The 13,620-nt window shown below is 41.7% G+C and overlaps 1 protein-coding gene across 1 annotated transcript in view; it reads right to left on the bottom strand.

Moving 5' to 3' along the window:
- LOC104465678 (endothelial PAS domain-containing protein 1-like) overlaps positions 1 to 9,201 on the bottom strand; it is a gene marked incomplete at its 3' end in the record, with an annotated part of 12,826 nt that extends 3,625 nt beyond the window's left edge. Inside the window, exon 1 of the mRNA XM_010078818.1 lies at positions 9,038 to 9,201. Coding sequence (XP_010077120.1) covers positions 9,038 to 9,086 — 49 coding nt within the window. The remainder of the gene's footprint in view (positions 1 to 9,037) is intronic.
- Between the last annotated feature and the right edge of the window lie 4,419 nt (positions 9,202 to 13,620).

Here is a 13,620-nt window from a genome sequence, read left to right as displayed (position 1 = left end):
AAACATCGTTAGAAGTCGTTTGGGTTTGGTATTTTTTTGGATAGGGAAGAGACTGAGCTGAGCCAAACTGATGCAGTTTTTACTTTAAAGTATTAATGAGTTATGATTAAAGAATGAGTTCAGCGTACACACCTCCTGCAACTACATCTGCATCTGCTAGTGCCTAAGGATGGACAGCAAGCAAATGGAGAGGGGGAGCATTTACAATGCAGAGCCCATCGAGCCGCTGCTTGGAACAGATGAGTAGTGACAAAAATTATTCTGGCTGCTGCTTCTGCATCCTCCTCCTGCTCCTCAACATCTCTCCTTGGCAGCAGCCCTTTACCCATCCTGCAAACAAGGGAACAAACAGACTCAGCCCCAGAGCCATTGGGAGCACTGGGTTTATCACCCTTTGCTTCTCAATGTGATTGTTTGGTAGCAGGGAAGTGAAGACGCTCTCTGGGGATGGCCAGCAAAGGCTGGGGATTTGTCATTTCATGTCCCTGCACTGCAATTCTGAGTACACACGCAGGGGCCAGTTCCTCCTCAGCACAAAGCAACTGACTTCAGGAAATTACATCAGGGCTAGCATTTAAAATACAGAAAATACACAATAATATATTTGAATAGTATGCACTTTGACCATAATGACATTCAGGGAAGAAAAAAAAAAAAAAAAAAAGGTAAGTGACCATCTGCTCCCAAGCTCATTTCTGCTGCGTAAAGAATGTCAAGGGTCTTTTTTTACTTTTCCGGAAGCAAACAAATGGTTTATTCAGGAGGGATCATGGCTATAGCCCAAGACAATCAGTCAAGTGTGGGTTCAGAGAAAAAAATGACTTTTCAGCTCTAACCCCAGACCCTCCTTTCCATTTTTTTCCCCAGCTCATTAAGTCTGCATTAACAAAACATGACCATTCAAAGGCAGGAAGGCTATTCAAAGCATTTGTATTCTTAAATGCCTCCAACAGTGAAAGACAAACACTTTACTTGTATTATCAGATGATTAAGTTTGCTTTTCCATGTATATAAATTATATTACTTATACAAACACACACTGAGGACATAGGATCACTCACATGGCTGCAGGTTCAAACTCTTAAGGTCCTAGATGAGCACAGCACTTAACTACAAAGTCAGCTTTAAAGCACATGCTTACAGGGTTTTGTGGGATGAGAGTTGAACTTTTTTTATTAAAATTACCTTTGTCCAGCTGGACACGTGTGTGATGTGGAGTGGAAGGAGGGAGGGAAGAGGGTTTGTGCTGCTGTGTAACCCCTCTCACGTAACCCTAAAGGGGTTACAAGGTTTTGCAGACACTCTCCAGCTTCCCTAGTAACTCCGTAAACCCCACTGCATCCCTGCCTTCCCCCTCAGCAGCCCCAGCTGCAATAGGCAAGGGGAGCTGGCAGTACTTAATGAGGCGTGCTCATGTTTCAAAGACAGAGCACCTGTATCAAGGAAACTGTAGGCACTATCAGGCACATAAAGGTAGGTGACAAGTATCTCCGGGGGCCACTGTGCTGCTGCTGCCCGTCTATTCCTTGCCTGTCCCCCATGAGCATCCCCGGCAGCCTGCCCAGGGAAGCCCAGGCACTGGGGGAAACAGCAAAGGTGCTTACGTCTTCTGGTGTGTCCAGGTTCTTTGTGATGGTTGCAAACACACAGTCCCAGAAGTGGGTGCTGAACCCCTGAAGCGTATCAGCTACCTGAAGATCCTCAGTCTGCAGCAAAGAAATATGCTGGCCATCACTGTGGCAGCCCTACTATGCCCTGTATCAGGTAACTTAGTATAATTATAGTAATATAAATAATAAATAGCAGTCCCTTGTATGGCTGCAGTTACAGCATTACAGCTTGTTCCCCTTCTCCTATGAAAAACACTAACTACCAATGATATATCCACATTAGGAGACTGATACATCAGAAGCAATTCAGTTATTTCAACTAGCAAAAATCCAGTTTGCTTTAGAAAGACTCTGTTTTGCAGAAGAAAAACAAATAAAGCCACTACTGCAAGCTGCTCCCAGAAATCCCTATTGTCTTTCACTTTAGCATAAGAAATTTCAGCTTCAGATGGAAAACATTTGAGAAAGCTGGGACCAAATGAAAGTATGGAGTTAGAATGAGGAGGTGGGGACGGAAGTTGGTTTCCAGTAGATTTGATGTCACTTTATCCAGGTAGCAGCACTCCATGTAGACTTGCCAGAATTTTCCAGGTTTTAAAGAAAGGCAACCATGGACTGATTTCTACCTTCTATGTCCTATCCCTGATTTCTAGGTAGAGGTTCTGTCATCAGCATTGCTTTTCAAAATAGCTGCTAACTAAATTTTGGAATAAGGATGCAGTTCTTTTTTTTTCCTGCAACTTTTGCCATCTTTACTAACAGGAGTATCTCAGTTCAGGCACCATGACAGTATAGCAGGGAGACTGGACTGCAAATATGCCAGTTTAACTATAAATTAATAGAACATTCAGCAGAGTGAAGTACTGTAATATTATTGTTCATATTATAGTTACATTTATGGATCCCAGCCAAGATTGTGCTCATGTAGCACTGGGAAGCCTGAAAAGGAGAGAGGATCCCTGCCTAGCTGAGATGGAGAGATCTTGAAACAGGTTCAGAGAGCCACGGAAAAGTGCAATGGCCTCCCTGGGGTCACAGAGCTACAGCAGAACCAGGAACAGAGCAACTGTGACTCATGTCCCAGTTTGATGGGTCATCATCCACTGTTCATAATGCCCCAAGGCAGTATTTCTTGGTCTGTATCAAATTTTGATAGAGCATTTTTCAGTCCCTGTCTCAGTCTTCATCAAATTTTGATAAATATTTTTAATCAGCTCTATTTTGAAAATTTTTCTAACCACCAAAGTAGAATTTATTCATCAACAAGCAACTTTGAACTGTAATGGCAAATGCTTATTTCAGTGTTTATGATAACCTTTTATGCTAAAAATAGCTCTTGTAAACAAGCTTTGATTAATTCCCACTGTCAGGATGTGCACTGTTCCCAAGTTTAAGAACACGTTTTCCGTAGATGCTTGCTCATTTCCTTCAGTCCAACCTCTTGGAACGAGTCTGAAGGCTCAAAAACCAGGCTCTCCTTACAAGAAATAACTGCACAGGTATAAACAACCTCAGAGCAAACAGCCTATACTCCTCTCAACACCTTTGATCTGTCCCAGTTCAGAGGTAGAGAGTGATAAAAAGAGGTTTTACTGGAGGTCACATTGTCACCTCCACAGAATTTTCATGGCTTTGTCTCTAATCCTGGATCCTACAGCTACCAGAAAGTTGCATGGATATGGTGCATAATGGACACCAGGCGATAGCTGCCACTCCTGAAGAGGGTTGTAAAAACTGCTTGGTGCCTGTAGGCAGAAGTTAGGGAAGATCTAAGAGCAGCTCCATCCTGCATCAGAGCGCGCAGCTTTGAGACATACTTGTCTTTTCCTGGTTTCTTGTTTTGCATCAAAGGAAAGCAACAGATTTCTTTTTTCCCTTTTTCTTTTTTTCAGTCTTGACGGGGCAGTACATCCTGTTCAAAGGGATATTTTCGATGTGTTCAATAAAAGGTTTAAATTTAGATACATCGTGAAAAAGCTACTCTTAAACTTGAAGCATCCTGAAGGGCTCTTATCACCAAGTGCACAAGCAACTTTGATAAAGAAAATACTTCTGTTGGTGTTGTTTTAATTGCAGTGTTTATATCTAGCCAAATCACTCAGATGCTGCTCCCAGGAAGCTGTTTCAAGTACTGTAGCCATCAGTGTTGAACATCTGGATGAAGCACCCCATCAGACCAGGCTTCCTGAGCCCTGTGGTTCCTTCTGGTGCACCTTCCCAGAAAAGGGACATCACTTCAAGCAGGTGAAGCGCTCAGCACCTGGCTCCACTCTCATTCCTAGCAGCATGGTTGGCACAAAACTATTCTCACAATTTAATAAAAGCAAACAAGTAGACATGCTATTTTTAAAGCACTGTTTTGTGCCACAATGGTCTGAGACTAGATGTAGCTTGTCCAGACATTCAAAAACAATGCCCACATCACTTCTCCCTACAGTTTGTCCTCTCCCTTAAAAGCCTAGAGAAAAGCTATTTTTTCCCTTCTGCTCCCTGCTGGCTTTCCGGCTCCGTTGTCTCCCTCCCTTGAAACAACTTCACACTGGCTTCCTCGTGGCCTCCCTTCTCCCAAACAACTTCCCGTCTGCTTCCCTGTTCCCTCCCCATTTTTGCTGCTGTCTGCCTGCACAGGAGCAACTCCCATCCAGTTTCCTTTGCTGGATCTCTGCACAGAAAAGACACCCGGGTGACCACACAATTGGGATGCAATTAAAGAAAGCTGATAAAACTGTGTTTGCCTGATTAGCCTGATTAAAACGTCTATAGTCCTGGCACAGAGAAACTCACCAGAACAAGAGAGTTCTGGTTCCTGTAATGCCTTAGTATCAGCATGGTCCAAAGAAACACTTTAAATTATTGACACCTTATGGTAATGCCTATACAGGCTTCCTAAAGTGGATTCTCTTCCTCATATTCAGACAAAAAGAGACTGAGGCAGCCTTAGCAACTGTCACTATGTTAGCTGTTAACCAAGACAGCCATTCTTTAGCAAAAGAGAGTATTTCTCTTTTGCCATCTATTAACCCCCCAGAAAGCATTAGGCTAACGGACTAGCTATTCTAGAGAATCGTAGGGGGCAAGTGCTGCTACCAATTTTTCTGACCATACTGAAGGACCTAAGATCCCAAATCCAAAAGCTTCACTACTGATAAGCATCAAACTGTCTATTTTCAGCAGCAACTTTATGGGATGAAAACCTTTACTTGAAATGAACAAAGATCAGTTCTAAATTTATCCCGAACATTTGAATGTGACAATGGCAAAAATGTGTTATGCCAACAGAATTAGGAGACATCTTGAAAAATATTTAAGATTATCATAATTAAATGATATTTCTACTTAGCATTCCAATTATACCATGTACTGTTCTGTGCACAACATGGAAACAGTATTATAAGGCTATTGTTTCAGTTTGCTTCCTGTGATACTAATCTCAATCAGGCCGTCAGACGAACAGCCTGCATTTCTAAATGTTAAAGGCTTCCTCTCCAACATTCCCACACAGAATTGCCTACTGTGAAAATCAAAGGGAAATGTGTTACTAAGTAAAGCAGCAACTTTTATAAAGCAAAACCTGGTATTTTTTACCCTTTTGAACTCTGAGATATACAACCAGCTATTTCCTATTATTATAGGATACAAGGGCCAAGCTCAAGCCCTGCAACGCCTGCAGGAGACGTGCACCATGTAAGCCAGAAGCTGAGATTTTCGGAGGTAGGTATCAGGAGAGCTCTCAATGAAGGCTCAGATTCGTGGGCTCTGCCATTCACCTGCTGGAAGAATGTGGGCATAGATTTCCCTAGGCCTTGGCTTCCTGACAGATAAATAATCATTATGCAGACACAGCTAGTAAACCAGCCCAAGCTACATCAGTGAAAAGCCCTATTCCGAACCAGGGAATAATAGGAAGGGGCATGAGACACTCAATGCCAGCGGACTGAGGCTGGCAAATTGCCTACAGCCATCTCTGAAATCCCATCTGGAGCATCAGCTTGCAGAAAGCCGAGGATGCAGTCCTGGGAAGGCTCTTGCTCTCTTTGCTCCCAGCAAAATTGCCATGAAATTGAAGAGATGTGTTCACATTTGAGAGTTGTGCCCAGAAACAGTAATGTAAAATAAAATCTGGTGTACTAGTAGTTTTTGACAGAATAAATAATAAATAAAAAAACAACTCATCAAGCAATACTTTTTTCTTTACTACCTTTTCAAGCATTTTTCAAGCTGCACTGCAAGCTTATTTTAGTGACACTGTGTATATATTTATATAAAAATGCAGTAAATGATATTTTAATGTCCTAATTAATGTCAGAACAAACACTCCCATTTAACTCCAGTTTACACTAAGTGTCTAGCCCAAATAATCAAAACTACTTCCATGAAGAGAACATAAAGCAAAGGAGGGGGGGAGGTCTGAGGGCTGGTGCAGGCATTTGCTCCTCCTGTACACTGCAGTCCTCCACCTTCCCATTTCCCAGTTCACCTGTCAGAGATGACACAGTAACCCCTGTGTTTCCCATCAGTCGAATCAGGCTCCTCAAATGCAACACAGAATTAACAGCCAAATTCCAATCTGCTAAACACGCGTGTGAAGTGGGGGCAGCTTTTCTTGGGGCTCAGAAGGGTTTAGAGCAAAAGCGAGAACAGAGTGCAGACAGGCATCACACAAGCCCTGTCCATTTGCTCCACGCTCTTGCCAAAATGTGGTGAGCAGCACACTTCATCTGAGAGCCAAAACCTGTACTGAAAACCTATCGCTTTGAATTAAATCGGACAGTCTTCTAGTGAAAGCCAGTGTCCTTATAAAGACTGACATTATTCAGAAGCCCTGCATCAAAGGCTTAAATTCTGCTTTTACAGGAACAGATCAGAAAAACAGCACCCATCAAATATCAGCTATATTAACCAGATATTTTATGGCAATGGTGGTGTTCATCAGTCCTGAAAGGCAGTATTTTTTCAACAAATTTCACCTGCCAGAAATGACTATATTCAATCTTGCAGTCTTGTCTTCTAAGAACAAGAAACAGCTCTGAACCTGCTAAGAGATTGACTTTGGCAGAGCAGTACTCTACACCTGTGAATCTCAGAAATCTCAGCAAGCATAGACTGTTGAGCAATTGGCTGAGGAAGAAATTATACTCTGAAGTCATTATTCTGATAACAATAATGAAAGTTCTCTTTCTGATTTTATTTTTTATTCCAAATGCCTGAGAAATTTTATCTTTCAAATATTCAGGGCTTAAATTTTCAGCCTTCTTCTTTACCTTGGCTAATTTAAATGCTAGCTATACTTGGAAGAATGAAAGCAGCAGACAAGGCCTTTAAAAGCAAACAGTGGTTTCTGGTCCGAGTTCTTTAATTTCAGTGTATTCTTACTGTCAGAAAATAATAAGCAGCTCTTCCAGAAGATCAGTCCCTTTAAAGTACCTTAAGTTCAATTCCTCAGAATAGAAGCACTAGAGATTTTAAAACCTTTATCTACATCTTCAGTGTCTAAAGATGCAGTGATGGCCAAATTTGCATTTGACTAACAACGCAAATTTTAATGAGAGGACTTAATCCAAGTCAATATTTAGACTGAGGAAGTGCATCGGATTTAAGGCTAAGCAAATAACTAACATGGAGAAAGCCTGAAATATTAAATCACAGCCTGTCACTACTCTAATGTTTCATTTCCAGATCCCCTTCTAACTGCTGGGCCCTGGTGGTACTTCAAGAAAATGTAAATCAGCTACATGAATCACATTGTTTTTCAAGCACTGTCACAGAAAAATCATATATGTATGTGTATGTGTGAATATTGAGTAGTTCTCACTATCAAATTACATGAGCCTAAGCTTTAACACTACTGAAGCACTAAATGTTTTATCCGCAGATTTTTTCCTCATCAAGTAATGTACATCTATTTGAAAATTTCACTTTAAACTTAGCAGCTTCCAGGTAAGCAAATGTATTGTTCTGATGATGACAGCATCAAACAATTTCATGTCAAGTTTCACAGACACATGCATTATTTGTATTACCTGTTACAGCCCTTCAGAAGTTTGCTTTTCCTATGCTATGCCAATCTCTATTTCATGCTGTGTAAATATTTGAAAAGCTGAAGCTGTGTTTTTATGAGAAAGTTACTAACAAACTGGCTTGGGGTATGGCATGTATGGCATGTTTAAGAATATTTTACTATTTATGCAACTTCTTCAAGTATTAATTATATTATTAAATTAGAGATGATTTGCAAACACCGTTCAGCAAGTAAACTTTTTTCACATAAATAAATGTTAAAACCACATTCTGTAAGCTAAGATGAAAACACCCACATTTTATACAATAGTCTTAGCAGAACCCAAAAAAGCTACAAAAATTACAAAGCACACAGAAGCAGAATTGAATTTGTCATATTTTTCAGACTAACCAACAACAAACTGACAGCATACTATTCCACGAAATTAGATATTTCCTAATAACATTTATTAAAGTAATTGTTATGCTATGACTCAGCTTTTCTAAAGAGAGGAAGTGCAATCGTGACCTTATTGGGAGTTTTGCCGTTAATGAAGGAAAAGATGAAATTTAGGGTTTACCTTTCACAAACAATGCAGGCATTGTTTTGGTAACGTGTTCTGGACACTTATAGGTCACTCTGTGAAAGTTCCCCCAGAAATATCACTTGTTTTCATTGATCTCACAGGCTACTCAAACCAGATTTCCTTCAAAATGATTATTCAAATATAGGTGCAAAATAAGAATATTGTTAATGTTATCAGTTTTCACAGGCTATGAAAGTGATGCTGGTTCACATTTCCTACTAGTCCAACATGAGCAAAATTCTGATTACTTAGAATCCACTCGTTTAATATTTTAAAGTTGTTTGCTTTAGCTATCTTAGTCTATCTAGTCATAAACAATCTATCTACCACTCATTACCAGCATACAGCATAAATAGTCCTTTCAAATAAAGGACTGGACCTTCAGAACTTCGCAGATGCCTTTTGAATGCACTGGCACAAACATGCTTGCCATGTCAAACCAGAATTTACTTGTTTCAGCATGGAAGCTTAAGATGCATATTTGAATTCTGATTAAACACTTGGAAGTTCAAAATCTCGTAACTGAGTTTACTGAAGCACATTGCAGAGTTTTGAGAGTTTTTTTTTTTCAGAGAGGCAAAACTGCACCAGATGTTATTTTGATAGTGAAGACCTTTTATGGTTAATATCACTCAGATACTCTGATTTTTCCATCCCAATTAAAATATACAAAATTCTGATTAAAAACCCCCACCAACCTATCTTTAAATCCAGTTGTATTCTCACAGCACAAGCAGTTGTGTCCTGCTCTCACTTTAGGACCCAATACTCAAAGAAGAACATGCGTGATCTTACCAACCTGCCATCAACTAGCACTGACAACTTCTTTTAGCTAGCTCTTACCTGAAGACAGAAGCTTGTGAGTGCGTAGGAAACTGATTGCCAGGCGCATTATGGATGCCTTGTCCAGGTGGGAACTGATATTGTGAGGCAGGGGCAGCTCATGTGCCAGTTCATAGAAAACTTCCGTTTCTTTGCTTCTCCTGCATCTCGCTGCATCTCTTGATTTCTCCTTCCTCCGTTCTGAACTGCTCCTGGTAGGTAAAGGAAAGAAAGGAAAAAGGATTTCTTGAAATGCAATTCACAACTTGAGAGAGGCATTTACAAGAGTAAATCTTCTCAGCAATTAATCCATTCTGTCAACTGGTTTAAATCCATTGACCAGACATTAGTATCTATTTGCTCCTTTAAAATGGGAATTAGGAGAGTACTGCCACAACTGGAAAGGGCTCAGATTCTAGAGAAATCAGCCTTTGGACCCCTTGAATCCCCATTAATTGTAACTGGATCAAGATCTGCCTTAGGTGAGACATTAAAAATGAAATAGCAAACTCTTATTCCTGGGATTCAGGAAATGTTAAAACCAAAAATTTCATTTGTTCAGTCTAAATCAATTTACTTGAAAAATATTCTGGGGTGGGGTGACAATCCATTTGAAAGCTGGAACAATTACAGTGCATGTGGCTGTGTCCTAGATACAATGAGTTGCAATGGCTGTTCTCCACATTAAAATAGAAGTAATAATAGGGTATCAAACTGTGTATATACAACTGTCTCAGCTCTTAACCTGTCACTACTCTGGAAAACCACCTTTGCTTGACCGTGAAGGATATAAAAAGGAAAAGAAAATACTGTTGCATGTAAGAAACCCCTCCTTTGTGGAAGCTATTTAATTAAATCAGCATTTCTCTACTCTCTATGAAAGCAGATTCCTTCTTGAGTAAAATAACATGACCAACAGAGCCCTTCAAACTCTGCAGAGAACAGAGGAGCAGGAAATAACAAAGGGGAAGACATTTTATGAAGCAAGTATGCAAAATTAAGCCACTGAGGGATATAAAGCTAAATTTAACATGCGACAAACACAAGGGCTATATTTATAATGGATCTGGGATAGGACAGTTAAAGAGGGAACTTCACTGACTCCAAGGTTCTTCTATAAAGTACAATTCTTATTTCACAACATGAAGAATATGAATCCATTCAAAACCATCAGGTATTTCAACCCCATGTAGCTCTGCTGATACTACATATTTCCTTCGCTTGCACAAGTTGAGGTTTTGCACCTTAGTCACAGCAACACAGAATGTATTTCTTTTCAGGCAGACTGTAATACTGTACCAGTGCAAATAGCATGGCTTGGATGAGTACGGAACAGGATGTGGAGAAGATCAGCCCCACTGCTTTTGCTGTTGTGGCTACACATTCATTTCTAGAGTCGCCAGTGGCAGCTCTCCATTTTCAAGGCTGCCTAAAAATGAAGCATCTTATAACCTGGTTTTTCTAACATCAGTATAAAATAGCGAGCCTATAAACTAAAAATGGATCAATAAAAAAAATCTTATCAAAACAGGATATCTCAATAAATATATTCTCTTGTGTAAAGACGGCAAGGAAAGCAAATATTAATCACATCACTTCATCCCAGAAACTGTTCGAATCATGGCTGGTCTCATGTAACACTGCATAAAATAGAAAAAGAGTACATAGTAATATAGTCTAAAGAAGACAACTATTTCTAGAAGACCTAGACTGTCTGCAAAACTTCTAGTATGGAAACCACCAGTGGCTTCATAATTTAGAAAGAAGGAAAAATAGCCAGGTTGTGTGTTTAATACTAAGAGTAAAGTTATAGTAGAGTGTTTCCTGGGGCCCAGGCAAGGCTGGGCATTCAACATCATCATCCAAAGTAGAAATGTGCTCACAACACATCAGTAGGACCTTCGTGCTGCAAAACATGTGAAGCTGGGCATACTCTTAGGAATCAGACAGGTGCTCACCAGTGGGTGTGCTAAGAGGGCAAGGGGCCTCATAAATGCTTACGATATCTTCTCAAGATCCATGATCAGCTGTCGGCAAACCTCTTTAACAATTATTTTGCCTGAGGTGAATATTTTCTAACATGGCATCTCGTGCAGGAGGTATGCATGGGATGAGGCCTATGCACATTTCAGTACATAATGGCAGGATCCAACTTTGATAATGACTTCAAGGGCACCACTGGAGTGACCACCAAACCACCCAAGTTTGAATCTAAAGGATCAGATATTTAAAGGGTGACACTAATCCCTTACTTTTATCCTTGTCAAGTAAAAGCCATACTACATCTATGTAAAAAAAGTCCCTTCGTACAGCTGTTTGAGAAGGTACAACAGAAAATGCCTCGTATCTGCCCGGGGCAGGTGCTGGGAACAGGAGAGCCGTGTAAACTACTACACCAATGCTTCTTTCAGAAGTACATGTTGCTCTCTAAAGAACAATGTGTCTACAGTGTGCCTATAAAGATGGCAAACTAAGAACAAATATTCTCCGTTTCTAATTCTACTAATGAAATAAAAGAGTAGAAACAAAACAAAACCAAACAGAACAAAAACTACATGGCAGTATCTGTGAGAATTTCCAATTGCAGCTTAGAAAATTTAACTTGAACCGTAAACATTCAAGCTGTGCTCTAAAGCTAGAGCCCACATCAGAACCAGCTTGGGCAAAACAAGATCCAATCCCTCCTCATTTAAATATGAAAATTTAGGAACCAAGGCCAAAGCTGTGTTGCAAGTCATGCAGTAAAAACGGGTTGTATAAGACCGGGTCTCTCATGACGCCACTCTGGCCACAAAGAAAAATATTTAGTTTCGCTAACCTCTGTAAATATAATTTTGAAGTGTGGCTAATGAGACAAGCTGGTTTCATTAACTATGGGTTGCTCAAGGTTTCTAATAACTAATGCTATGAGCAGAGAATTATTTTTTTTTCCTCTGTGCTGCAGATGCTTTCTCTTAACACTGCTTCTAACTGTCCTGCACAGTTTCTCTGCAGAGAGACATCATTGATCGCTACAGCCTGCACGAGAGCTTTCTCATATCAGAAAACAAGGGGAGGAATTAGCCTGCCTGGTTGCTTTCAAAATACTTTCTTGCTCTCCTGACATTATCATTTTGAATAAACAAACAATTTGCTTGTTAAGCGTTTCCCCCCGTAGCTTCCTGCACCTCAATTTTCCTCCTCTTCTCCCCTCGCTCAGCACACCCTCCCATTGGGGTGTTACGGTGGCCAGCCCAGCACCAGCACACCGAGGCCCACAGCACTCCCACGAGCACACGGGGGCCCACAGTAACCCCCTGACAGACACCTACGCTCACTTGCTGTCCCTCCCAGGGACACCCTTGTCAAAGACGGTCATTCTGTGCTTACTCGTCCTGGTTACAAAAGACTCCAAAAATTGCAGTCAAGTGACAGAATTCTGCAGCAAGCAGTATTTTCATGGTTTTTGTTTGCAGGCAGCAGGCCTCTCTCTGCTTTTACCCCCACCCTATGTGCAGGATTAGCACGTTACCCCAGGCGAGGCTGGACTTCCCACAGCTAGCGAGTGAAGAGGTAACCACTCAACAGCCTGCCCGCTTGAAGGCCAGGAAGAAAGGCTGACACCTTCGCACATCATTAGGGCAACACCGAAAAGGCCCGGGCTCTAGCTAATTTATGAATCATTCCCTCCCAGCACATAAACCACCCACTTATGTGGCAAAAAAAGAGCACGTGTGCGTCACTGCTTGGAGAAAGTGACGCGAGCAGAAGCCTCACTTACCCAAACCTGTGTCAGATTTTTAAAAATGCAGAGGGGGAGAGAGGAGAAAGCCACCCCAAAGCAACCCACCCATACACAGGTGTGAGGCCTGGAGGCACTGCGGGGAGCTCCCGAAGGCTCGTTCCCTCAGGAGTCCCAGGATCCGGCAGGATAAGGCCCCGCTTGGCCACACACACATCCTGACATTGCAATCGCAGCCTGGCTGTTCCCAATAAAATGATAAGAAAGGAATGAAGAAGCTCAAATCTCTGCTGGAAATAGGGTGACCAAACTCAGGAATGGGGCTGGGAACTCACTCAGGACACAGCTACACCAAGGCTGGTCAGGAGGCTCGAGGAGAGGGAAAAGGAAGCTGCCACCTTCCAGCAAGGACTCTCCCAGGGCTGCCAGCCAGTGCTCTGGGGTCACAGCACTTACCCGTGCACGAGCCCTAGGGAATGGGAGAGTTAAGGTGGGGCAGGCAGTTCCCCACCACAGAACACAAGTATGGCACTGTACCCCTGGACGGCTGTTTACCTGGTTTCCCACGCCCTCCTGGCGTGTTTAGTTTGTGCTCTGAAAATAGAATTTATGGGCCGACACACGTGAGCAAAGATGACAAACAACTGGCAAGTATTTGCCCTCTCAGGTGAAGATCGCGAATTTTCAGGAGCAAAAGCTCTCCGTGCTTCTCCCAAGAACCCAAACAACAAACTGTTCCCAGCGGTACACCCACGCATGGGAAGAGAGCATGCGATCCCACCCGCTGGAAGCATCCGAAGGGGCGCAGCAATGCCCTGCATGGATCCTGGGAGCCAGATTCCTATCCCCTTGCTCATTTCTGACAGCCCCTTTCGACACAGCT

This window comes from Pterocles gutturalis, unplaced genomic scaffold (assembly GCF_000699245.1).
Source record: "Pterocles gutturalis isolate BGI_N339 unplaced genomic scaffold, ASM69924v1 scaffold19018, whole genome shotgun sequence".
NCBI classification, from domain to species: domain Eukaryota; kingdom Metazoa; phylum Chordata; class Aves; order Pterocliformes; family Pteroclidae; genus Pterocles; species Pterocles gutturalis.
This window is presented reverse-complemented; position numbering and strand designations above follow the sequence as displayed.